Source organism: Pan troglodytes, chromosome 3, assembly GCF_028858775.2.
Source record: "Pan troglodytes isolate AG18354 chromosome 3, NHGRI_mPanTro3-v2.0_pri, whole genome shotgun sequence".
Lineage (NCBI taxonomy): Eukaryota > Metazoa > Chordata > Mammalia > Primates > Hominidae > Pan > Pan troglodytes.
Genome location: NC_072401.2, coordinates 147,621,228 through 147,647,752, shown reverse-complemented (window position 1 = coordinate 147,647,752; position 26,525 = coordinate 147,621,228). Strand labels below are relative to the sequence as shown.

The window sequence follows — 26,525 nt, the reverse complement described above, 5'->3', positions numbered from 1 at the left end:
AGAAAAGCATGTTAAACTTGTCTGCGTATACTGAACCCCTTTGACCCTCTGGACGTGGAAAATACTTGAAAAATTGACAAACTCTCAGTTATTAAAATAAAACTTCTTTTGCTCCTTTCCCTCCTTGGGCATTAAGGAATCCCTCTGTGCATAAAGCAATGGCCAACCCATCAGTTGACAGAGATGGCCTTTGCTTTTTGGTAATTTTTTATGGTAGCAGGGATTCTACTGAATCTTTCAGGAGTTGTTTATTTTTTCATCATTTTTCCTTTTTTTTTTTTTGTTTTTTTTTGAGACAGGGTCTCTCTCTGTCACCCAGGCTGGAGTGTAGTGGCACAATTACAACTCACTACAGCCACAAACTCCTGGCCTCAAGCTATCCTCCCACCTCAGCCTCCCAAGTAGCTGGGACTACAGGCATGTGCCACCAAGCCCAGCTAATTTTTTGATTTTTATCTTTTGTAGAGACTGGATCTTGCTATGTTACCCAGGCTATTCTTGAACTCCTAACCTCAAGCAGTCCTCCCACTTTGCCCTCCCAAAGCACTGGGATTACAGATGTGAGCTACTGTGCTGGCCAGAATTTGTATATTTTAGATTTTTATGTTTTAGAGGGGATTTCTAGACTGACTTTAATGTACCGTCTCATTTTGAAAAACATCTTTATTAAAAGTGATCCTCCTGCCTCAGCCTCCCAAAGGGCTGGGATTATAGGCATGTACCATTGCCAGGAATCCTGTTTAGAACCCACATGCGCGTGCACACACACACACACACACACACACTCTCACACATGCACACACATCAGCACTCTGGTTCATGGAAGGATATATAAAGGCCTATTATTCACCACAGATAAGGATGGACAGGGCTTAGATTTATTAAATGGCAAAGGATAATAATGTTAAATAGCTTTAAGGTTAGATCAGATACTTTAATTGACCCTTTCCATTTTTTTCTTTTTTCTGCCTTTTTAATATGAGACAGGAAAAGTATATTCTGGACATTAGATGAAAAATAGGTTAATTTTTTTTAAATGAGATCATTTGGAATGTTACCAAATGGCATATATATAGTTCAAATGCACCTCTTTAGCTAATTTCTAGTGAAATTATTAAATGAACAGAAAACAAGATGATTGGGAGAGGTTTTACATTTAACACCAGGACACTCAAAGTTCAACAGATAATGACTGAGCCACCCCACATCATCTGCTAGGCTGCCAAAGCTAATCTCTCTGAGCTCCCAGCGACTGAAGGATTTTAATTTTGATGTTGATTTGGACAAAAGTGAAATTGAGTGCAGAATTTGTTATGTTTGAGGGACATATTCTGATATCTGGTCACCAGAATCAAGTTGAAAACTCATACTGCAGGTGTGGGCATACTGTTGTGGCCAGTCTGACAACATTTGCAGATATCCAGCTGAGTTAGCTCAGTCGAGGACCTGTTGCATTGATAACTGGTGTAGAGGACACAAGACTAATTTAAAAATGTACGTAAGAGTAAAGCAACAAGCGCTTTGATCTTGTAGAAAATGATATGTTTCATGTACCCCAGAAAGAAATTCCAAGTCTCACTAACTCTTTTTTACCTGTAGAGTTTGAGCTCAGCATTTTTAAGACATGTTTGTTCTTTGCAAATTCAAAAAGTTAGCAAAATAGAATACCTGGTGCTTCTCAGGTGTTTTTCTAAAATTGACTCTAAGTTGATCCCCTGCTCACCTCTGTCTACTTAATTATGAATTCTAATTTGCATAGCTAATTCTAAAGACATTTGTTAATTTTCCTTCCTAAGTTTCCAGGTATTATACTGATAAAGAGGGAAAATGTTGGTTACTTTATGATTTTGATGATAAAATTCAAGAAATCAATTCTGATAAAATACCTTTGAAATTGTTTTAGGAATAAGAGTGTGTGTGTGTGCGTGTGTGCGCACGCATGAGAGAGAAAGAAGGAGGAGGCATACAGAAAATCCTAGTTCTATCATTTTAAACAAAATTCTTCTAATGTTTAGGCTACTGTAAAGATTGGTGTCACCACCAGAAAAGAGTATTTAATTCAATTAATTAATGAATTAATTAAAGAATTAATTTGCCACAGATTTTTTATCATCTTCATCATAGACATTGGCTTGGTCTCGTGGTTTGCTCAGTTTTCCCTGCACTATTCTGAGTGAAATGTGGGGTGTGTGTGTTTGTGTGTGTATGTGTGTACTGGAGGTCATTGTATGGTTTTCTGTTGAAAGCTACCATTCTTGAAGTTTCTTATATATTGAGGATAACTAAAGGAAAATGTGCCCACTACTGTTTTCTTTTATGGAGAAAGAGTCCCCTCTTTTTCCCCAGGAACAGATGGCCAGTTTGTCGAGGAGGGAGAGCAGGCCTGGGAGCAGGCTTGCATCGCCTCTCTCTGGGGTGTGGCAGCACCCATGGGCAAGCCCCAGTATTGGAGTTCACTCCTCAGAGCAGGAATGGGGAGCTTTTCCCCACCAAGGGCCACACTGTAGATAAAAATGAATTTTAATATATTACTTCCCTTGGAGAAGCAGCATATAATAAGCCGATCCTTTATAGAACATAAAACTTGTCTTGGCTGGGGACACGGTGGCTCATGCCTGTAATCCAGCACTTTGGGGGACCGAGAGGGCAGATCACCTGAGGTCAGGAGTTTGAGACCCGCCTGACCAACATGGAGAAACCCTGTCTCTACTAAAAATACAAAAAATTAGCCGTGCATGGTGGCGCATGACTGTAATCCCAGCTACTCAGGAGCCTGAGGCAGGAGAATTGCTTGAACCCAGGAAGTGGAGGTTGTAGTGAGCCAAGCTTGCGCCATTGCACTCCAGCCTGGGCAACAAGAAAGAAATTCTGTCTCAAAAAAAAAAAAAAGCTTGTCTCAATCGACTTGTGATTCTGTTTTGTGATACAGGGGGAGACACAGTGTAGGGTAAAAAAGCCAAAAGAGAGAATAACATTCAGCATCTAAGCATTGGGTTCTTAATTCTCATAACAAGGATGGCGATACAAGGTATCTCCATTGCACTGGGTACCTAGCTCCAGTCATAGGGTGAGGGGATGACTTCAGGGCCCGAGGCTGCTTCACTTCCACATTGCTTCTCTCTAAGAAGGAGAAGCCAAACATGTAATTTCAGACTTCTGTGGAATAAACATTTCCTTTTCTGCTCCATCCTTGGCCTCCACGCCAGTAGATCTGGGGCTTAGCCATTCTCTGAGCAACCAAGAAAACCCAGCCCAATTCTTCATTCCATTGTGGTTTTGGAAGGGCAAAAAAGAAGGCAAAGGGAGCAGGCATCTTGCCTTTATCAGATGCCAGCGGGTGCCAGGCCCAAGATAAAGATGTTACCATGGGATCTCATTTCTGGGTCCTGATCATTTGTTTCACTTCATTGGTCCTTTTGGTCTGCATTCTTGTTCACAAAGTTTTAAGTAATGATCAATGCTAAGACCTGCAGGAATCAAATTTCATATGTGGAAGGTGTTTGCCCATCCAAGACCTTTGTATCTTTGAGGCTCATAAGTTGGAGACGAAAGATTTTTGATTTATCCCATTGAAAAGCCTATCACTCTAGAAAGTGAATGGTGTCAGCATGGCATAGTTGGCAGTGCTTTTAGAGGCTCTTTTAAGCTTCTTGTTCTACAATACTAGTTCCAAATCATGATAGCATGCAGTCGAGAGGGAATGACCAATTGATATTGTTTATATCAGTGCCATTTCCAGTGTTCCATCCTTTCATATTTTGTTGTAATCTGTAGCATGTATGAGTGTTTGCAGCAGATTGAGGGCCCAGGAAGGGAGGATAACATTACACACCACCGTGTGTCACACCTCAGGTGATGTATAGGGCAAACATAGCATTAAGCTTGCTCAATGCGCCATGCCCTGTGCTCTCTTGGGGATATCCGAAAGATGAACAAGAACTAAGCACTCCCCTAAGAGCTCAGTGCAGAGAGGAAATGAATCTATACAAAATAATTGCTGTGTAAGGCATCACAATATTTATAAGGTACAAACACTCTAGATATAGAAAAGATGAGGGAGAGAGTGCCACTCGAGGAAGATACAGGAAGGCTGCTCACAGAGGGGACATCCGAATAGGGTTTTGAAGTTTGAATAGGGTTTTATCAGGATATTTGGGAAGGAAAGAGCACATAACAAAAGATAAGGCAAGGAGCAGCATGCTCTGTTGAAGCAACTGGAATATTTCAGTATTGCAGGAGCACAAAGTCACATGGAGGAGTGCTCAGAGATGAAGTAGGGAGGGTGGGGCTGAGGCTTTCTGTGGGACAGAGAAGGAATCGTTGTGCAGGTGGAAGAACCCAAGGGCAAGAAGGCAGAGCGCAGGAAGCTCACGTGGCACCTGCAGAGCCTCCTGCTTCTCTCCTGGCTTCCATGCCACCACACCAGGTGGGACTATTCCCTCTCTATCTCTTTTTCTTGCTCTTTTCTTCCTCCTCTTAAGGGTAGGTAATAACAGTTCCACCCCATCCACTGCCCTCTGCTTGCTCTCTTTTGCAGACCTCACTCTGTCCCATGAATTCAGATGACTTCCCATCTCCATGTCACAAATGTCCTTCCCTTCCCACCTGTAAGCCATCACAACCTCCACTTCCTGTGGGAAACTTGAATACTTAGGCAACACAGAACTTCTTCTCCTGAATTTCTCCTCAGCCCAACTTTGGTAGTTTCCTTACTCCTAGTGAGGAAGACTTCCAAACTCCTAGTGAGGAAGACTTCCAAACTCCTAGTGAGGAAGACTTCCAAACTCCTAGTGTGGAAGACTTCCAAACTCCTAGTTTGGAAGATAAAAAATATTATCTTCCAAACCTTAGAGACTTACAGTTCATAGGATTTTCATCTCACCCGCCTCTCATCCAGTTCCTGTATAAATTTCATCCATAATTTCTCTCACATTTGTTTCTTCATTTTTTTTTAATTGAGACTTTTTTTTTAATTGCTCTGTTGCCCAGGCTGGAGTGTAATGGTGCAATCAGGGCTTACTGCAGCCTCGACCTCCCAGGCTCAGATGATCCTCCCACCTCATCTTCCCAAATAGCTGGGACTACAAGCATGTGCCACCACACTCAGCTAATTTTGTACTTTTTTATGATATAGGGTTTTGCCATGTTGGCCAGGCTGGTCTCCAAACTCCTGGGTTCATGCAATCCATACACCTCAGCCTCCTGAAGTACTGGGATTACAGACCCAGCCTCTTTTCATTCTTAATTCAGACTACAGTCAGCCACCAAGTCCTTCCCATTCAACCTCTGAAATATCTTGTAGTTTTTTTTGTTTTTTTGTGGGTTGTTTGTTTGTTTGTTTTGAGACAGAGTCTCCTTCTATTGCCCAGGCTGGAGTGAAGTAGCACAATGATAGCTCCTTGCAGCCTTGAACTCCCTGGCTCAATAGATCCTCCCACCTTAGCCTCCTGAGTGGCTGAGACTATAGGCACACCACCACACCAGCAGCAACAATATATAGACCACCTGGGATAAAATGACTATTTGTCCTATTATTTTGGGAAGAGATTCTAAAAGGATTCACATTGTGTGTGTACAGGAAAGAGTAAAATCCTGTGTGTGCCGACATGTCCCTGGGTATGGGAGACAAAGCTAAGAGATAGTAGAAATGATTAATTCAACCGTTGTTATGTTAGAACACCCCAGGCAAAAAGAAGAGAGCTGGCCTGGGGACCAAATGAGGTATGTAACAGAAACCAGTGTTGCCAGGTCAGCCTGTCCAGGAACCTGGCTGAGATGGCGATTGATACCAGGCCTAGGCTAGAAATGAAAGGAGCTTTTTCTTCCTTCTTTGTCTTGTGTGGTGATTGAACTTTCTTTGGAGCAAAAACTAGAATGTGGCAAAAACTTTAGAGCCGTGGTTTTCAACCAGGATGGTTTTGCCCTTCCCTCCCCTGAGAAAATTTGGCAACATCTGCAGTCATGTTTAGTTGTTAAAACTAGAGGATGGAGCCCAGGATGGTGGCTTGTGCAGGTAGCCCCAGCTTCTCAGGAGGCTGAGGCAGGAGGGTTGAGGCCAGGAATTTGAGACTGCAGTGTGCTATATGACCACACCTGTGAATAGCCACTGCACTCCAGCCTGGGCAACGTAGTGAGACCTACATCTCTTAAAAAATAAATAAATAAAAGTTAGAGGATAATGCTACTGGTATCTAGTGGGTAGAGAGACCAAGGATGTTGCTAAACATCCTACAATGTGCAATATAGTCCCCCACAACAAAGATTATCCAGCCCCAAATGTCAGTAGTACCGAGGTTGAGAAATCCTGCTTGAAAAGAAAAGCCAAGAAAACACTTGGCAATAATGCTATTGCATGGAAGAGAAGGGACTATGATATTTACTGTATTATTTGTCCATTGTTTCACTTGTCCATTGAGATGTTAGTTTGAAAACTCCTCTCCCTGAGTCTGGAATCTGTCAAGTAAATTAAGAAGGTCAAAGGCTTTTTATCAGTGATCAGTGTTTTGTGCATTCTTGAAAGGGCAAGGGTTGTCATAAGAAAGAGCAGAAAGCACTTCATGTAAATCATACTTGATGTGATCCCAGGAAGCTTTTAAAAACTAATTTCATTAAATTTAGTGGTGCAAATAGCCAAGTTATTTTTTATTCCATGGTCAAAGCTAGGGAAATGAGGCAGGGTGGTATGAGGTGTGAGGAGAAGATAAATAACAGAGCTTCTTTCTGGCTTTGCTTTTTATAGTGTCAAGTTTTTTTAAATGAAGTGAATCCCTTTGTATTTGTCCTAGTATTCTTTTGTGTTTGTCCCCAGGCCTTACAATGACTTCCCAGTGAAAGATTCAGAGGCATCATTATGTACCTATGACACTGACCCCACTGTTTATTTTCCAAATATTAGGTACTTTGGGGAAGCATGATGAGGGAAGCTGTGTTGTGACTGCCCATGAGGGTGGCTGATCTGGCTGGAGGTCAGGATGGCTGTGAGGTCACCAGATCCCTAAGGGGCTTGAGGGAGGAAGATCAGTTCTCCAGGAAGAATCAGATGAACTGGAAGTAAAGGCAGAGAAGCTAAGTGTGTATCTTGGACAGCTTTCTTCTTCTTCTCTTTTTTTATTTAAAAAAAATTTTTTATCATGACTGACTGATTCAGTGAACTTGATTTTTATGAGCTGCTTTGCAGACATGAAGAGAAAAAACAGTTTGGCAGGAGTAGGGAAAGGGGGGAGGGATCTAAAGTAAATACCACACTTGCCTGCAGTTTAGTCGTTGACAAAAAACAAACAGTTTTCCCTGAGAAGCATGTGTAATATGTCAGGAAGAAAAAAGAGCAATTAACACTCTTCTTACATAAGATCTTATTGATAGCACTGTATTAATTTTAATCATTTAGGTTAAAATGCTCTCTTTTTTTTAACTACTGGTCAATAAACTATATACATGTCTTTGACGTTCACCCATGTCGTGCTTTCCAGGGAAAGCGTAGCTTTTTGGCCCTCCCAGCTTCTAACAATGAGGTTTCCCTGATGACATCTCCTGACTGTCCCACAGATCAGCACTTGCTTTACACTGCTTCTTACTGTTTATCTGTGTACCTGTGTGTGTGTGTGTGTCTGTCTGTCTGTCTGTCTATCTATCTATCTATCTATCTATCTATCTATCTATCTATCTATCTATCTATCTGTCTATCTATCTGAAGTTTCCTAGGTCTGCTGTAACAAGTTACCACAAAGTTGGAAGCTTGAAACAACAGATATTTATTCTCTCATGGTTCTGGAGGCTAGAAGTCTGAAATCAAAATGTTGGTCTGGCTGCACTCCTTCCAGAGGCTCTAGGGGAAAATCCTGGCTTGCCTCTTGCAGCTTCCAGTGGCTGCAGGGACTCCTTGGTTTGTGGCTGCATCACTCCAGTCTCTGTCTGTTTTCACATGGCCTTTTCCACTGTTTCTATGTCTTGTCCTCTTCTGTGTCTTATTAGGACACTTGTCATTGGATTTGGGACCCACCTAGATAATCCAGGATGATTTCATCTTGAGATTCTTGACTTAATCACATCTGCAAGGACCTTTTTTTCCCAAATAAAGTCACATTCGCATTCACAAGTTCCCATGATTAGGATGTATATATTTCTTTTGGGGGACCACAATTCAACCCACTACTCTATCTGTCTGTCTATCATCTATCTGTTCAACTATCAAAATCCTCTTTGTTTTTTGTTTCCCAGTGTGCTGAGTACACAGTAGTTCCTAATTATTATTATTAATTTGAAAGTGTGGCCTTATTTTATAGCGACCCAAGTTATTTTCTGGGCTAATTGTCCCACCTTGTTTCAAAGATGTTTTATCATTAACTCTAAGCAATAGATGGACATAGACACTCCACCCTTACAAAAGAAATATGTGTTTCAGACTAAAGACCCAGCATCTAATAGCCACACCTAAATGACACACAGTAAATTGTACCATTATTATAACTTGTAAGATTGCTGTTTTTCTGGGTGTTGCTCCTTGGGCTGCAGTTAACTTCCTGCGTGGTCTTCCATACACCTCCAGCAAGGTGCAAATGTCTCCGTTGAATTGACCCTATTTATCCTTGATTAATGTATGTGCCCTAGAAGAGAGAAAAGCGATTGGTCAGAGCTTTAAAAATAGAGGGAGAGGCCGGGCGCAGTGGCTCATGCCTGTAATCCCAGCACTTTGGGAGGCCGAGGTGGGCACATCACCTGAGGTCAGGAGTTGAAGACCAGCCTGGTCAACATGGCGAAACCCCGTCTTTACTAAAAATACAAAAATTAGCTGGATATTGTGGCAGGTGCCTGTAGTCCCAGCTACTCGGGAGGCTGAGGCAGGAGAATCTCTTAAACTTGGGAGGTGGAGATTGCAGTGAGCCCACATCGCACCATTGCACTCCAGCCTGGGCAACAAGAGTGAAACTACTTCTCAGAAAAAAAAAAAAAAAAAAAAATAGAGGGAGAAAACCATAATATTAAGATGCTTGTTCTTATTTGATTCACTGACTTGAATAAGTTCTAAAGCAAGAACAAACATTTACCATGTCCTCTCTCAGTTCTGGAAACAGTGTGGTAGAGAGGAAGGGGCACATGTGGGTGGTGAGAGACCTTGGTCAAGAAACATAGGCTCCAGCTTGCAGGCCAAGGCCTGGCCCTGCCACCATCTGTGTGATCTGGAACAAACCTCTGAGTCTCTCTGGGCTAAAAAAAACTGAAGTCTCCTACCTTTTCTGGTATTAGATGATTGAGCCAATGGTTTTCAAACTATGGTCCAGTGTGCCGCGCACGCTCATTTTTCTCTTCCCTGCCACAATCTTTATGGTTTTCTCTGTGATTAGAAACTGGGTCTAGCTTGGAATTAAGAAATGGTGGTGTTTTTGTTTCTCTTCATTCACCTACTTGCAGCGGAAAGCTACAAGGAAACACAGATGGTGAAGATTAAAGAGGAACCCATGGAGGTTGACATCCAGGACTCCCATGTCTCGATATCACCCAGCCGGAATGTTGGCTACAGCACTTTAATCGGGCGAGAGAAAACCGAACCCTTACAGAAGATGCCAGAGGGCAGAGTACCCCCAGAGAGAAACCTCTTCAGTCAGGATATCTCTGTGAAAATGGCTTCCGAGCTCCTCTTTCAACTGTCAGGTATGTTTATGCACAGGAAAATGTCAATTATTGGAAATCATTGAAGGAAAACCCTTCTAACACAATTTTTTTAAAAAAAAACCTGAATTATAGGATTTTTTAGACAGAAATCAATTTTGTTGCTTTAACACACATACTGCCACCCAAACTAACATTTAATAAAGTGTTGCCAAGTAGAATTCCTGCCAAACTTTCCTTAATAAATAGTTAAGAATCACTTGAAATTAAAACTCTATTCAATTCTGCGCAAATGATTCCTGTTGACTGGGCTAAACACCTCACCTCTAATTTTGCTTAGGCAGTTGATCTGATTAACAGCCTTTTTTTTAATGTGCAAAAGATAAATTTCAATTTATTCCAACAGTGACTGAATTACTATGACTTCCAAATTAGTGTGGTCTGAATTAATGAGGTTTTATTGTATCTTGCCAAAACAAAAACAAAACAAAGAAGGGAAAAGCAAAAGATGAAGGTATGAGGACTATTTCCAGCTATAGCCTTAGCAGAACAGTTTCTGTAAACCAACTTTTTGTACTGCACATACTTACAATTGAAAAGTGCAGTAATTACCAGCTCAGTGAGGTGTCTGGATGAAATAGTTAAGGATCCCAGTACCTAAGTTGTTCCTTTTGTCATCTCTTTCAAGCCGCATAGCATTTGTCCCTAACAAATTTAATATGCTTCTATTTTTTTGCACATGATTGAGGTTGATGGTATATACATATATAAGATTCGGATAGAAATACATACAAATACCTTGTCCAAAGTCAAGCACTGGCCTACAATATTAAAGTTTATGCATCAATAAAGCCTGTTACTAATGTTCAACAAACTCTGTTTTGTTATGGATAACACATTTAGAGCATCCATTTAATTCTCTCTTAAGGAAGATACCAGGAAAGAGAAAAAGAGCTAAAATCTGTCTGTCACCATAATAGTTCACCTTCTCATTGACCTGGCAACACAGCCCATAGCTGTGTAATTATCAGATGGTGCTGAAAATGGTGGCCTCCAGGTCCTCAAACAGGGATGGTATTTGTGCAGATCTCTGCAGTAGCCGAAATCACTAATTCTGTAAACTTAATAGGACACACAGATCTTTGCAAGCTCCAAAACAGGCTACTTTTATTTATGTATTTTTTGAAGGATGAAGCTTATCTAAAAACAATATAACTTTAATAATGATTGAGGAGTTAAAATTTGCAAAAGTGTGACCTGCGTGGTTCTTTTCAGAAAGTCTCTCTAAACCGTATGCTGTTGCAGTCTCCTATCAGCTAAAAAGTTTGGGTCTGAGAGTTCTCACCCTGGCGCTGTCACTGCCTGGGTGACCTCAGACAAGTCATTTAGCCCCAATTTCCTGCTCTCTGAAAGAGTACTGGCTGTGAATCCAAATTCACGCTCGTTGTCATTGTTGAGTGGACAGAAAGGAATTGTCCATGCACACATGCATGCAGTGGCTTCAGACTAGCAGTACAAAGTGTGAGACGGGTGTTGCAAATCTTTGTTTAAATTTTTCCAAAAATCCACAAGATTAAGAGATTCTTATTTGCCCTGCTGTTTAAATCTGAAACTCTTATAGAGTTGGCCTGGTTTTTTCTAGATATTAAAAGAAGCCATTGACAGCTGTGACCATCAGTGTAGGGTCCTCACATTTGAACTGCATTGGGAAGGCCAGAGTTCAACTTTTGTGTTCTTGAAAGCTCATTAAATAATTTCTGACAGCTGATAGATGTAGACCTCAAGCCACAGTAAGGGAGGGTCTACCTCTTCTTGTCTAAATGATATTTTTTTGTCCCTTGTGACATTTATCAGAATAAGCACTGAATGACTGCAGCACGAAGAGGTCTTAGGCTGTTTTTATATCCCCTCTCACAAAGGGGCCTCACAATACAGAATGCTTAAAGGTTGTCATCAAAGTCAGAGGCGGAACAGTTGCAACAACTGCAGTTTTCATGCTGAATCAGAGGAAAGCAGAAATTTTCAGCTGGGGAAAGATACAGTGGAAATAACTGTCTCTGCCCATAACTCTATGTGTGTGTGAATGTGTATGTGTATGTATATATTTACCAAGGCCTCATTCAAATCAGACCACATACTTGATATTTGATATTTGTTACTGTTTCCCTTTGATTGGTTTTACTTTTCTTTTTTTTATTATTTTTTTGAGACAGAGTCACACTCTGTCGCCCAGGCTGGAGTGCAGTGGTGCAGTCTTGGCTCACTACACCCTCCACTTCCTAGGTTCAAACAATTCTCCTGCCTCAGCCTCCCAAGTAGCTGGGACTACAGGCACGCGCCATCACGCCCTGCTAATTTTTGTATTTTTAGTAGAGACGGGTTTTCACCATGTTGGCCAGGCTGGTCTTGAACTCCTGACCTCAAGTGATCCACCTGCCTTGGCCTCCCAAAGTGCTGGGATTACAGGCATGAGCCACAGCACCTGGCCTGAGTGATGGTTGTTTTTTGTTGTTGTTGTTGTGGTTTTTTTTGTTTGTTTGTTTGAGACAGAGTCTTGCTCTGTTGCTCAGGCTGGAGTGTAGTGGCGCGACCTCGGCTCGCTGCAAGCTCCGCCTCCCGGGTTCACGCCATTCTCCTGCCTCAGCCTCCCTAGTAGCTGGGACCACAGATGCCCACCACCATCCCTGGCTAATTTTTTGCATTTTTAGTAGAGACGGTGTTTCACTGTGTTAGCCAGGATAGTGTCGATCTCCTGACCTCCTAATCTGCCTGCCTCGGCCTCTCAAAGTGCTGGGATTACAGGCGTGAGCCACTGGATACTATCGACATGCTTTGGATGATTGTCTTTTCCAGTAAGATGGGGAGGATCTGGATGTTTAAAAAAGAAATCAAAAGAAAACCACAAAGGAAAAAGAGAGATGTTGAGGGTTTTTCTGCTTAAGGTTTTTCTGCTTAAAAGATGCAAGTTGAGTGAGAACAACCTAAGAGGTGTATGTTTCATTCTTTCTCCTTGCAGAAAAAGTGAGCAAAGAGCACAATCATACAAAAGAAAACACCATCCGGACCACCACCAGGTAGGCGACTTTGTGTGGGTTCCTCCAGAACACGCCGTGTGGGCCACCAGCCCGTACTACATGTTGAACGTTGCTCCCCAAACCTCTTTCTCCAACTGGGTTCAAAGGAGTCACACCCTTTACCATCATGTTCTACCAGAATTTCTCAGTTGGTAGAAACAATACAGACGTAAAGGAGGAAGACCACTAATATGTACTAAACATCTAATAGGTGTCACTTTGCTGGGAAATTTTCCATATGTTATTGTTTTGTATTCCTGACAATAATTTTGTGAAGTAGATGTTATTATCATCCTCTCTGCAGAAATCTCCTGGCCTGAGAGTTGAGCTGGGTGGCTCAGCTGGGACTGGGGGCTGGGTGTGTATCTCACGAAGGCCTCTTTCTGTCTTATTGCAACCCTGCTCCTGACTGCCTCCCTGACTGTAGGCTGATAATTTGTCACCAAGGATATCCCAAATTTTTTTTAACCTCCCAGCATTATTTGGAAGGCAAAGATTTTAAAGGCAGAAAAAAGATGCTTTTTAAAAATTGCAAGGAAATTTATATCATTCACCACTGTGGACAAGGGAGTTTTTTCACTTGCCAAAGGCAGTCTGAGGAGGTTAGCCAGTGTGGGCTGCCCACCGTCCATCTGCCGTTGTGAGAAGAGGAGGACCAGCCAGTGCTGCTGCTCCCATGGAGCTGCTTCCCATGAAGTCCACCCAAACCTGAAACGTTGTAGGTGAGAGCCAGCAGATGAAAACCCCACCACTGCAGAAAAGGAGCTCAGGGGAAATGCATTCTCCACCTTTGAAGGACCATTCTCCACTTCCAAACCTCCCTCCAATTTCTGAGTTAGCCCAAGATATGAGCTTTACAGGATGATCAAGAGCAATACACATTTTTAGGATGAACAACTAGGAACAGTAGAAACTAGCTGGGAGCTACCAAGCAGTCTTTAAATCAAGGAACTTTGCTTTCCTGAGCAAACAGAGAAAGATGCTTCCTGATGGGAACAGTTGCTGGGTTTTGTGTTTCTAATTCTTGCAACAAAAGGTACAAGATATTTTTCTTCTTGATGTCTTATTAATCGACCTCAGAGCATCATCAGGCCTGTGGACAGTACTCATTTAAACTTCAACCTGAGGTTTTAAAAAAATATTCCATTAATTGGAGTTTAGGAATGTCAAATTTCAAAGAGCAATTAAAACAGAGCCAGCTTGCCTCACATTGGGTTTTATTTATTTATTTATTTATTTATTTATTTATTTATTTGAGACAGTCTCACTCTGTTTCCCAGGCTGGAGTGCAGTGGCCCAGTTTTGGCTCACTGCAGCCTCCACTTCGCAGGCTCAAGCCATCCTCCCACCTCAGCCTCCCGAGTAGCTGGAACTACAGGCATATGCCACCATCCTCTGCTAATTTTTGTATTTTTTGTAAAGACGAGGTTTCGCCATGTTGCCCAGGCTGGTCTCAAACTCCTGAGCTCAAGCGATCTGCCTGCCTCGGCCTTCCAAACTGCTGGGATTACAGGGGTGAACCACCATGATTGGCTCACACTGGGTTTATATAGTTTTAGGGAAAGGAACCTCGTTCTAATAGAACAGAAGAGTGGTATGTATTAGTCTTGTGTCTGTATATAAGTATACAGATAGAAAATGAGAGTAGGAAGATGGACTGCAGATTGTATTGGGAAATGGCTTTTGGGGGATGGAAAGGCTATTTTGTATATTAAGTTTGATGCCCAAATAGGAGATGTGAACTCCCATGGAGTCCATCCTGCCCCCTCCTACATCTAACCTTAAAGCTATTTAGTGTATCTGCTTGTGTCTGTGGGTCTAAACATTGATGAAATTGGCCAGATTAGTAGACCTTGAAAGACAGCAGACTAAACATGAAAAAAATTCATTTTAATTTGCTGCCATAGGATTCTTGAAGTGTTATAGGTTAAGTCCCCTAGAGATGGAGATTCTCGTGGAAGTGCTTTATTGAAGGAATGCTCTCAGAGGAACCTGCAAGGAGGTGATGGGGGCAGAAGACAGAGGAAGGAGAAGGAGAAGGAGCTGAGAGGAAGGATGTGGTTTTAGCTGGTTTCTAACTAACTTCAGCTGCATCCCCCAGGAAGGTTCACTAGCTTCAAGTAATCCCCTGCAGGGGATGTATAACCTCCCATGTTAGGGGGTTCCAGTGGGGACAGCGGTTCTCACTTATAGTTATCAGACAACACTTACAGCAAACTCCGGGGTAGGTGCATTCGTGCCAGAGGGAGGATCTGGGCAGGACCCCACTAGCATGATCTATGGAGGTTTCTGAGGGCTCTTTAAGATTACATAATATTTATACAACAAAAAGATGTGCTGCAAGACCATATTATTTTATGCTTTTCAGGTGTTCTCTGGGAAGAGGTAAGAGGAGGCCCCAAGTTGGCCCCATACAAGGATTTTAATGTGTCTCAAGCCTAAACTGCCTTGGCTGGAGCTGAAGCATGATTATAGGATAGAAGAGAAAAAAAATTTTTTTAACCATTTGGCAAAAATGATGCAATCCTTAAATTCTCCTCTTGCTGGGAGATTATGAGTAAGAGGAAATCCGAATTAGATCTTTTGCCCAAAGCAAAGGAAGAGGTTCTTCCTGTGAGCTCCCGGCATGATATGGTGTTTAGAAATCAGTGTTAAGGAATTCTTGGCTTATAGTTCTACAAAGTCCTCAGTGTGGTTTTTTTCCTTTTTCCTTTGAGTAGAGGCAGCTTACTTGATTAGCCTATCCATAAATAGATCTCTTTTTTACCTCTCGCCTTATTACTTCAGGTGGAATAGAATAAAATTTTTATGCCAAGAAATCCTTTTTAACCTGAGTTAACTGATATCAGGAACAGAAAAAAAAATGCCAATTTTCTTTCTTCTTTCCTGACTGCTGTTTTAGAAGGAACTCTTACTCTGCAGGTGCAAGATCAGTGTGTGGATTATGCTTTAAGGTGTGATTTGTGATACATTTCAAAAAGATTTACATCAAACCTCTGAATTTCTGTATCTTCAGATTTTTAAGTACTAATGGAGTGTTTATTTAGTAATCATATCTTCTGTGTTTGATTTCCTAGAAGAAACTGATCATTCAGAAGGACGGTTCATGATTGGAATCAAGTTCAGAATTTTTCGCACTTTGAGAATAGCTAGGTATATTTAAGGTAGTTTCGTTTGTAAAGGGCAGGCCTGAGCACAGCACTGAGATCAAGCCTTCCCTTGCCTTTCTCATGCTGATGAATGCCTACGCTCCTCCACTCCTTGCCATCTCCTGATCCTAGGATCTGGATATCCAAGGACATGAAGAGACACAAAACTGAAGAAAGGAGCTGACTCTATCCCTGCCTCTTATAAACCCACAGCTTCCCTCACAATTGTTTATCATTATTTATCTCGATGCTCATTTCAACCACAAGACTAAGGAAAAGTGTAGCAGCCCAAGAGGAAACACTCTGTAGCTTGGCATTCCAATACGTGCTTGCCAGTGAGTCATGGGAGTGCTGATGCCCGTGTCCTACACCAAGAGAACACGAAGTCCACGGATGTGTGCTGTTAACTCTCCATCCCATATGGGTTGGTGACTGCACTTTCCTCACCATCAAATCCTCCCTCCTCACACCTGTCCAGTGGCAGCTCTGCCCCTTGTTGATACCTCTGTTATACGATAGGTAGATAAGGAGAGTGAAAATAATGGGAGACAGTATTCTTTGCTAGCAATTTTTCTAAAGGGGTTTAGGTGAAGCTAAAGGTTGAAACTAATAACTACCAAGTTTCTGGATCACTGGATCTCTACCTCATTTTAAAAAACTCTTATAATGGAAAATTTCAAACATATACAGAAGTATCTGTCATCCAATCCAACAATCATCAATTAATGATTTATGATGTTTTATCTATCTCCCTCCTCTACTTCCCCCTCCCTGTAGATTATTTTGAAGCAAATCCCAGACATCATTTTAAGAACTGGTTTGAGAATGCCGTTTTTTGTTTGTTTTTTTTCATCCTAAGAACTTAGACTCAGCTGCTTAAATTAGGATAATCTTCCCAAAAGTAAAGGAGAAAAACAATCCACCAAGGCACACCGTGTAGCCAGGCAGAAAAATCAATCTACTTAGCAGCTTGAATGATTGAATCATGTGGTCCTGCTCACCAGTGCCTTAACCTTGTCCCTCCACCCTTGTTTGTGTCCTCATCGGGGCACTTCCCATTGAATCAGTCCTTTAGATGCAACTTCACCGTAAATGCTAAAACAGCAGTCTTTTTCCTTGTTTAACCTCAGAGTCTAGAAAATTCAATCCAAGTGTAAAGAAGGCTGTGGGTCTCCTTTGAGATAGTGTGTGGACTGAGTGTTGTTAATGCCACTCTATCTGACAAATGAGATGAGGAGAGAGTCCCAGCCAGACCCATGAGAACAGAAGGACCAAACATTTCAGACTAATAAAATCCTGATTTTTCTATTTCATTTCCCAGCACAAGCCTAGGTTCTGCAGGGAGCAGATAACTAACTATTATGATCATTTGGTAGATGAAAATACATGAGGCATGATATCATAATCAGATCTCAAAGTTTAATGGAATAAAAAGAAGATCTACATCCTTTGACATGGACCATCACCCAGCCAGATGCTGGATAAGATCGAAATAGGAAAATGGAACCCTAGAGTAAGAATCAGATAGCTCCTGGCAGGTGAATTGGACATGCTCAATGTTGTGTAACACCATGAACTTCAAACAATGGCTGCCAAGAACCCTCTCTTGGTTATTTGTTCTCTCTTTTCCCCATTAATAATTCAGTGTCCATGGGGGTATAAAATTGCAGGCCTATAACAAATACTTTCTCACACCTGGCTTTCTTTGTTCCAAAAGCAAGGAAGAGTTTGCCTGAATTGTTCTTTTCTCCATTACTAGACAAAAAGCAGAAGTGGGAAAATCAGAGAAAGATAGACTCATATCATGCTGTGCAGACCAATATTTAATTTGCCCCATTTTCAGAATTTGAAATGCAGGCTATTTTTCTGTGATTTAGATAATGGCACATAGTGTTTACTAAAAGACATATTCACTTGGAATCATCCAATGTAAAATTTTCCTTTGTGATGGTTCGGATGCGTGTCCTTAAATGTTTATGATTCAGTAATAGAAATTGCACAAATTTGTAAAAGCATGATGTGTTGCCTCAATTCACACAATTTTCCCTTTTCAGTTCTTTGGAAGGAATAAAAGAATAATGCTATATTACCTTAAAAAGTAAAATATTACTTTTAGAGAACACTGAATCAGACAGAAGCAATTAAGAAAAGAAACCAGAAACAGCAAATGAAATTGATATCTAAGGAGGTCTCCATATATTCTCTTTACCCTTTACATGTTGTGACTTTAAAATTAAATGCAATGAGCATTCTATTTCCAAAGAATGGAAATTGCTACTAATTTCACGGAGTCCCTTCAGTTAGGACATTCATTTCTTTTTGGTGAAGTCAAGGCTGTTTGGGGGCCTCATGGTGCCATTGTACATTTTAAAAAGACTCCCTCCCTTAGTACACTGCCATCTACTGGAATATTGTCACAATAAATCTGATGTCTGTGACGTTAATCATGCCCCTCTAGATGTGGTGCTTTTGTGCAGTGCACAGCCTACACCACTATCTGCAGCTGCCCTGACACACATGCTGACTTGAGAGTCTTTTCATTGGCAATACATTCTTTGCTACTTATCTTTGAGCTTCTATTTTTCAAAGAAATTAAAACTGATCCTTGAAAACAATGGAGATACACACACATACACACACACACACACACACACACACACACAGAGCCTGAAATTACTTTGTGCATTGTTGCCATTTGGATTTGTTTTTCCTTCCCATTTCACCAAGCCCTTTCTCAGTACTTTGTTCTATTCCTCTACTCCATTGTCCTATAGATATTTGCCCTCTACCATTTTTCCTCCCTTCATGACATCTATACCGAAATGTTGTATTGGAACAATATGCTTCCAGAATGGTTCTGTGTTGTGTTACTCTTAAGAGGCAAATTTAAATCTCCTTTTCAGGATCTGAAGAGGGCTGTGCCTTTCTTTTCATTTCCCATGGACACTCCCGTCTTTATTTCTACTGGCTTGCAATAGTATTCTCTCTTGTTTTTATAACTCCTAATAGTCAGGAGTGAAGTGTAAATTGGTAAGTCTCTGTCAGTGGACATCCAGAGACTGTGTTCCCCTCTAGCTGCCTTTGGCAGGTTATGCAAGAATGATATAACCAAAAAGTAGGTGAGGCTTAGATGCTGTTCTTATCTGGAATTTTCTCTGAAGAGTGTCTTCATGATTGTTACTAGAAATATATCAACTCTTTCAAGGGTTGGCCTCTGTAAAGCAGCCCTCTTGCATGATGCGGTGGGCCAGGAGACCATCCACATTTCACTAGCATCATCTGTAACTTCCACATGACAGAGGCTTGCATCACTGCAGAGAAGACTAAGTTCATCCGTTCTGAGCTCACCTCAGCAGAAAGCTCAATGTCTTTGTTTGTGTATAAAGTCAGATTCCTGCGGGAGATCCTCCACAAGCTGACATTTCAAGTATCCGGATGTGCAGGGTTCACTTCCTTGGTCTGCGGTTGGCTCTGGCAACCCCGGTCTGGCCTCTCCACTGCAGCGGCCCTCGACAAGGCCTGGCATTGTGCTCCTTGTCCCGAGAAGTTTCCTGGCTCCACAGTGCATGAATGCTAGAGCAGCAGCAACAGAAACTTGTTCCTTGAAAACTCAGTGTTAGGTTGTACATACTGGCCCACCTGTAAGACAATCTGAAATAGGAGGCATTTATACTTTTCAAAGAAGAAAATACTAAACATGAAAAATACGTATATGTTCCTAAGATGCTGTATTTTTCTTCTACAATATTGCATACAACCTCTTCCTTCCATAGCTTTCAGACTTCTGAAACTGAAGCAGACTGATACTGAGGGTCATAATTGAGATGTAGTTGTTTCTGCCTGTGTCTTTTACAACTGTCCCTCAGAGCTTTCTCTTTAAAAGACCGAGTCTTTTCAAAAGTAAAAGATCCTAAACAGTAAAATTTAATAGTTGTTTTTAACTTTTAAAAGTAACTTATTTCCAGATAATATAGGAGCACATAAAGAAAATGTATTTTTAGTCCTACTACCTAGAGACAGCCACTGCTAAGTTGGTGGTGTGTATCCTTGCTGGATTTTTTTTCATTTATATATGTATGAATTCATATTTATAAGTATATATTTATATATGTATAACTGAGTCCTACTACAATATACAGTTTTATAATCTTCTGTTTTCACCTAACAACATATAAGATTGTCCATTTTTCCATGGACATTCTCAATGTTATTCTTTTAATGTTTGCATAGTATTCAGCTTTGCCTGTGTTATAATTTATTTAATCAGTCCCTTGTTATTGAATATCAAGGGTCCCCTCCAACAAAAATTGTTAATATAAACAATGGTGGGATAAAATGACTTTTCATGCGCGTCCGTGTGAAGGACCACCAAACAGGCTTTGTGTGAGCAACATGGCTGTTTATTTCACCTGGGTGCAGGCGGGCTGAGTCCGAAAAGAGAGTCAGCGAAGGGAGTTAAGGGTGGGGCCGTTTTATAGGATTTGGGTAGGTAAAGGAAAATTACAGTCAAAGGGGGTTTGTTCTCTGGCGGGCAGGAGTGGGGGTTGCAAGGTGCTCAGTGGGGGTGCTTTTTGAGCCAGGATGAGCCAGGAAAAGGACTTTCACAAGGTAATGTCATCAGTTAAGGCAAGGACCGGCCATTTACACTTCTTTTGTGGTGGAATGTCATCAGTTAAGGTGGGGCAGTGCATATTCACTTCTTTTGTGATTCTTCAGTTACTTCAGGCCATCTGGGCACAAACGTGCAAGTCACAGGGGATGCGATGGCTTGGCTTGGGCTCAGAGGCCTGAAATTCCTGCCTTCTTATATTAATAAGAAAAATAAAACAAAATAGTGTTGAAGTCTTGGGGTGGCGAAAATTTTGGGGGGTGGTATGGAGAGAGAATGGGCGATGTTTCTCAGGGCTGCTTCAAGCGGGATTAGGGGCGGCGTGGGAACCTAGAGTGGGAGAGATTAAGCTGAAGGGAGGTCTTGTGGTAAGGGGTGATATTGTGGGGCTGTTAGAAGAAACGTTTGTCGTATAGAATGATTGGTGATGGCCTGGATACGGTTTTGTATGAATTGAAAAACTAAATGGAATACCAGAAGGAGAAAAACAGGTATAAAAGGTCTAAGAATTGGGAGGACTCAGGATACCTGATTAGAGAGTGCCTAAGGAGATTCAGCATAGTCCTGCCAGCAAAGATTATTTATTTACTTCAAGAGTTTAGAGTGGCAGTTTGGGGATAGCACCAGGAGATATCAGCTGTGATGGCTTGGAAAAACAGTGTAAAACAGCAGTGTAAACAAGAGCAGGGCATGTATGAGTAGTTGAGAAAGGTGAATAGGAGTATGACTAGACAGAAAATAGTAGGGATGACAAGTTTTTTTTTGTGGGGGGGGCACAGTCTAAGTTGGTCTGGTGTCTGGAATGAGACTGGGGCCTAATAAAAAGGAGCATCTATACAGGGGCTTAAATGGGCTGTACCCTGTAGCATTCTGAGGACAGGCCTGAATTCTGAGAAGAGAAAGTGGTAAAAGTATTGTCCAGTCCTTTTTAAGTTGGTGGCTGAGCTTGGTGAGGTGTGTTTTTAAAAGACCTTTACTTTAGTCCATTCTACATTTCTTGAAGACGGAGGACCATAAGGGATATAAAGGTTTCACTGAATACTAAGAGCCTGAAAAACTGCTTGGCTGATTTGACTAATAAAGGCTCGTCTGTTATCAGACTGTATTGAGGTGGGAAGGCTAAACTGAGGAATTATGTCTGACAGAAGGGAAGAAATGACTGCGGTGGCCTTCTCAGACCCTGTAGGAAAGGCCTCTACCTATCCAGTGAAAGTATCTACCTTGACTAAGAGGTATCTTAGTTGTCTGACTCAGGGCATGTTGAGTAAAGCTAATTTGCCAGTCCTGGGTGGGGCAAATCCTCGAGCTTGATGTGTAGGGAAGGGAGGGGGCCTGAATAATCCCTGAGGAGTAGTAGAATAGCAGATGGAACACTGAGAAGTTATTTTCTTGAGGATAGATTTCCACGATGGAAATGAAATGAGAGGTTCTAAGAGGCGGGCTAGTGGCTTGTACTATAGCATAACCTGCCTTTGCTGGTGTGTGGCGATTAGGCCTGGTGGAACTGCCATCAATAAATCAAATGTGATCAGGGTGAGGAACAGGAAAGAAGGAAATTTGGGGAAATGGGGTGAATGTCAGGTGGATCAGAGAGATACAGTCATGGGGGTCAGGTGTGGTATCAGGAATAATGTGGGAGGCCGGATTGAAGTCCCGGCCAGGAACAATGGTAATTGTGGGAGACTCAACAAAGAGTTAGTACAGCTGAAGGAGCCAGGGAGCAGAAAGTATATGCGTCAGGTATGAGGAAGAAAATAGATTTTGGAAGTTATGAGAACTGTAGAGAGTGAGTTGAGCATAGTTTGTGATTTTGAGGGCCTCTAAAAGTATTAAAGCAGCGGCAGCCACTGCACGCAGACACGAGGGCTAGGCTAAAACAGTAAGGTCAAGTTGTTTGGCCAGAAAGGCTATAGGGTGTGGTCCTGGCTCTTGTGTAAGAATTCTGACCGCGCTAACCATGCCTAGGAAGGAAAGGAGTTGTCGTTTTGTAGAAGGTGCTTGGGTTTGAGAGATCAGTTGGACACGATTGGCAGGGAGAGCACGTGTGTTTTTATGAGAATTATGCCGAGATAGGTAACAGATGAGGAAGAAATTTGGGCTTGATTGAAGTAACAGGGGCTGTCTGTGAAGCTTTGTGGCAGTACAGCCTAGGTAATTTGCTGAGCTTGATGGATGTCAGGGTCAGTCCAAGTGAAAGCGAAGAGAGGCTGGGATTAAGGGTGCAAAGAAATAGTAAAGAAAGCATGTTTGAGATCTAGAACAGAATAATGGGTTGTAGAGGCAGGTATTGAGGATAGGAGAGTATATGGGTTTGGCACCACAGGGTGGATAGGCAAAACAATTTGGTTGATAAGGCGCAGATCCTGAACTAACTTGTAAGGCTTGTCTGGTTTTAGGACAGGTAAAATGGGGGAATTGTAAGGAGAGTTTATAGGCTTTAAAAGGGCATGCTGTAGCAGGCGAGTGATAACAGGCTTTAATCTTTTTAAAGCGTGCTGCGGGATGGGATATTGGCATTGAGTGGGGTAAGGGTGATTACGTTTTAATGAGATGGTAATGGGTACATGATCGGTCGCCAAGGAGGGAGTAGAGGTATCTTATACTTGTGGGTTAAGGTGGGGGGATACAAGAGGAGGACTCAAAGGAGGCTTTGGATTGGGAAGAAGGGCGGCAATGAGATGCAGCTGTAATCCAGGAATAGTCAGGGAAGCAGATAATTTAGTTAAAGTGTCTCGGCCTAATAAGGGAACTGGGCAGGTGGGGATAACTAAAAAGGAGTGCTTAAAAGAGTATTGTCTAAGTTGGCACCAGAGTTGGGGAGTTTTAAGAGGTTTAGAAGCCTGGCCGTCAATACCCACAACAGTTATGGAGGCAAGGGAAACAGGCCCTTGAAAAGAAGGTAATGTGGAGTGGGTAGCCTCCGTATTGATTAAGAAGGGGACAGGCTTACCTTCCACTGTGAGAGTTACCTGAAGCTCAGCATGCGTGATGGTCTAGGGGGCTTCCGAGGCGATCGGGCAGTGTCAGTCTTCAGCTGCTACGCCGAGAAGATCTGGGAAGGAGTCAGAGAGCCTTGGGCCAGAGTTCCAGGGGCTCTGGGAGTGGCTGCCAGGTGAGTTGAATAGTCCGATTTTCAGTGGGGTCCCACACAGATGGGACACAGCTTAGGAGGAATCCCAGGCTGCAGGCATTCCTTGGCCCAGTGGCCAGATTTCCGGTACGTGTAGCAGGCTCCTGGGGGAGGAGGTTCTGGAGGAATGCCTGGCCGCTGCAGTTCAGGCGTTTGGAAGTTCTTATGTGCCGGAGATGTGGCTGGGGTTTGTCTCACAGTGGAGGCAAGGAATTGCAACTTTTTTCTATTATTGTACACCTTGAAGGCGAGGTTAATTAAATCCTGTTGTGGGGTTTCAGGGCCGGAATTTAATTTTTGGAGTTTTATTTAATGTCGGGAGCAGATTGGGTAATAACATGTATTTTAAGAATAAGACGGCCTTTTGACCTTTTAGGGTCTAGGGCTGTAAAGTGTCTCAGGGTTGCTGCCAAACAAGTCCTGAACTGGGCTGGATTTTTATATTTGATGAAAAAGAGCCTAAACGCTATCTGATTTGGGATAAAGAAAAAGGAGCATTAACCTTGACTATGCCTTTAGCTCCAGCCACCTTTTTAAGAGTAAATTGCTGGGCAGGATGGGGAGGGCTAGTCAGGGAACGAAATTGTAAGCTGGAGCAGGTGTGAGGAGGGGAGGTGATAAAAAGATTATAGGGTGGAGGAGCGGAGGCTGAGGAAGAATTGGGACCTAGCTCAGCCTGGTGAGGAGCAGCCTGGGGAGGAAGGGAGAGGTCAGATGGGTCTGTAGAAAGGGAAGATTAGAAAGACTCAGTGACGCTTGGGGTTAGTACTGAGGGGACAGGCGGGAGGGAAAGAAGGAAGATTTGGGACAAGTTGCACTGGGCACAGAGACTAGGAAGGGACTGATGTGTAAAAGAATGCCTGGACGTCAGGCACCTCAGACTGTTTGCCTGTTTTACGACAAGAATTATTTAGATCTTGCAGGATGGAAAAATTCAAAGTGCCATTTTCTGGCTATTTGGAACTACTGTCGAGTTTGTATTGGGGTCAAGCGGCATTGCAGAAGAAAATAAGGCATTTAGGTTTTAGGTCAGGTGTGAGTTGAAGAGGTTTTAAGTTTTTGAGAACACAGGCCAAGGGAGTAGAAGGAGGAATGGAGAGTGGAAGGTTGCCCATAGTGAAGGAAGCGAGCCTAGAGAAAAGAGAGAGTAGAGAAATGGAGGGAAGGGGTTTGGGGGTTCTTACCTTCCAGAAAAGTGGGAAAAGGGGTTGGGGCGCAGAGATAAGAGGTTGGGGCGCAGAGATAAGAGGTCGGGGCACGGAAATAAGGGATTGGGGCACAGAGATATGAGGTTGGGGTGCAGAAATAAGGGATTGGGGCACAGAGATATAAGAGGTTGGGGCACAGAGATAAGAGGTTGGGGTGTGGAAATAAGGGATTGGGGGTTCTTGCCCCGTAGAAAAGTGGGACTTGCTGCTAAGGGTGAAGGAGAAGGGGTTGAGGGGTACCTGCCCCTCCCCCAGAAAAGCAGAGAAGGGGTTGGGGTACTTGCCCCTTCCCCAGAAAAGCGGGACTTGCCGCTAAGGGTGAAGGACCAAGGCAGGCGTCCCTGCGTGGTCTGACACCCTTGAAATGTGGGTGAATAATCAGAGAGGCATCCCTGCAATGATTAAACACCAAGGGAAGGCTGCCTTCCCAGTCCATGACCGGCACCGGAGTTTTGGGTCCACGGATAAAACGTGTCTCCTTTGTCTCTACCAGAAAATGAAAGGAATTGAAATTAAGAGAAGGGAGAGATTGAATTGTGGCACCAAGATTGAAAGGAGAAAGAGGTTGAGGGATAGTGAGGGAGGTTGGAGAAGGGAGTAAAAAGAGGCCACTTACCAGATTTGAAATTGGTGAGATGTTTCTTGGGCTGGTTGGTCTGAGGACCTGAGGTCGTAGGTGGATCTTTCTCATGGAGCAAAGAGCAGGAGGACAGGGGATTGATCTCCCAAGGGGGGTCCCCCGATCCGAGTCACGGCACCAAATTTCATGCACGTCTGTGTGAAGAGACCACCAAACAGGCTTTGTGTGAGCAACATGGTTGTTTATTTCACCTAGGTGCAGGTGGGCTGAGTCCGAAAAGAGAGTCAGCGAAGGGAGATAAGGGTGGGGCCATGTTATAGGATTTGGGTAGGTAAAGGAAAATTACAGTCAAATGGGGTTTGTTCTCTGGCGGGCAGGAGTGGGGGTCGCACACAAGGTAATGTCATCAGTTAAGGCAAGGACCGGCCATTTACACTTCTTTTGTGGTGGAATGTCATCAGTTAAGGTGGGGCAGTGCATATTCACTTCTTTTGTGATTCTTCAGTTACTTCAGGCCATCTGGGCATATATGTGCAAGTCACAGCGGATGCGATGGCTTGGCTTGTGCTCAGAGGCCTGACATGACTCAAAACAGTATTCACATTTTTCAGGCTATTGGTACCAATTGTCAAAATGACTTTTAAGAAGATTGAATCTGCAATTCTAACAGTTTTCATGAGAGACAGAGACAGAGGGAGACAGAGAATGTTTCAAAGGCCTGATCAACTCTGTGCTTATCATTAAAATTTTTTTAATGATTGGAGGGTGAAAAATTATATCTTCCATTTAAAGTCTTTGATTTATTGATTCCTAGTGCTCTTAAGCATTTTGTTCATGGGGAGACATTTGTATTTGCTCTGTGTGTGTGTGTGTGGTTTGGTTTTGTTTTTTGTTTGTTTGTTTGTTTTTGGTTTTTTTTGAGACAAGGTCTTGCCCTGTCGCCCAGGCTGGAGTGCAGTGGCACAATCTCCACTCACTGCAGCCTCTACCTCCTGGGCTCAAGTGATCCTCCCACCTCAGCCTCTCATGTAGCTGGGACTACAGGCATATACCACCACGCTTGGCTAATTTTTGTATTTTTTTGTAGAGACAGGGTTTCTGCCATGTTGCCCAGGCTGTTCTCGAATTCCTGGGCTCAAGTGATCCTCCTGCCTTGGTCTCCCAAAGTG

The 26,525-nt window shown here is 42.6% G+C and overlaps 1 protein-coding gene across 14 annotated transcripts in view; it reads left to right on the top strand.

Moving 5' to 3' along the window:
* The window catches only part of ZNF827 (zinc finger protein 827), a 180,820-nt gene that overhangs the window by 79,992 nt on the left and 74,303 nt on the right, over positions 1-26,525 (top strand). For all 14 annotated transcript variants that reach the window (XR_010156713.1, XR_010156714.1, XM_016952308.4 and 11 more), the window contains exons 6-7: positions 9,409-9,648; positions 12,623-12,680. Coding sequence is in view for 12 of the 14 variants with exons in the window: in XM_016952308.4 (XP_016807797.1) it covers positions 9,409-9,648; positions 12,623-12,680 (298 nt within the window). In the remaining 2 variants the exon portion in view is untranslated. The remainder of the gene's footprint in view (positions 1-9,408; positions 9,649-12,622; positions 12,681-26,525) is intronic.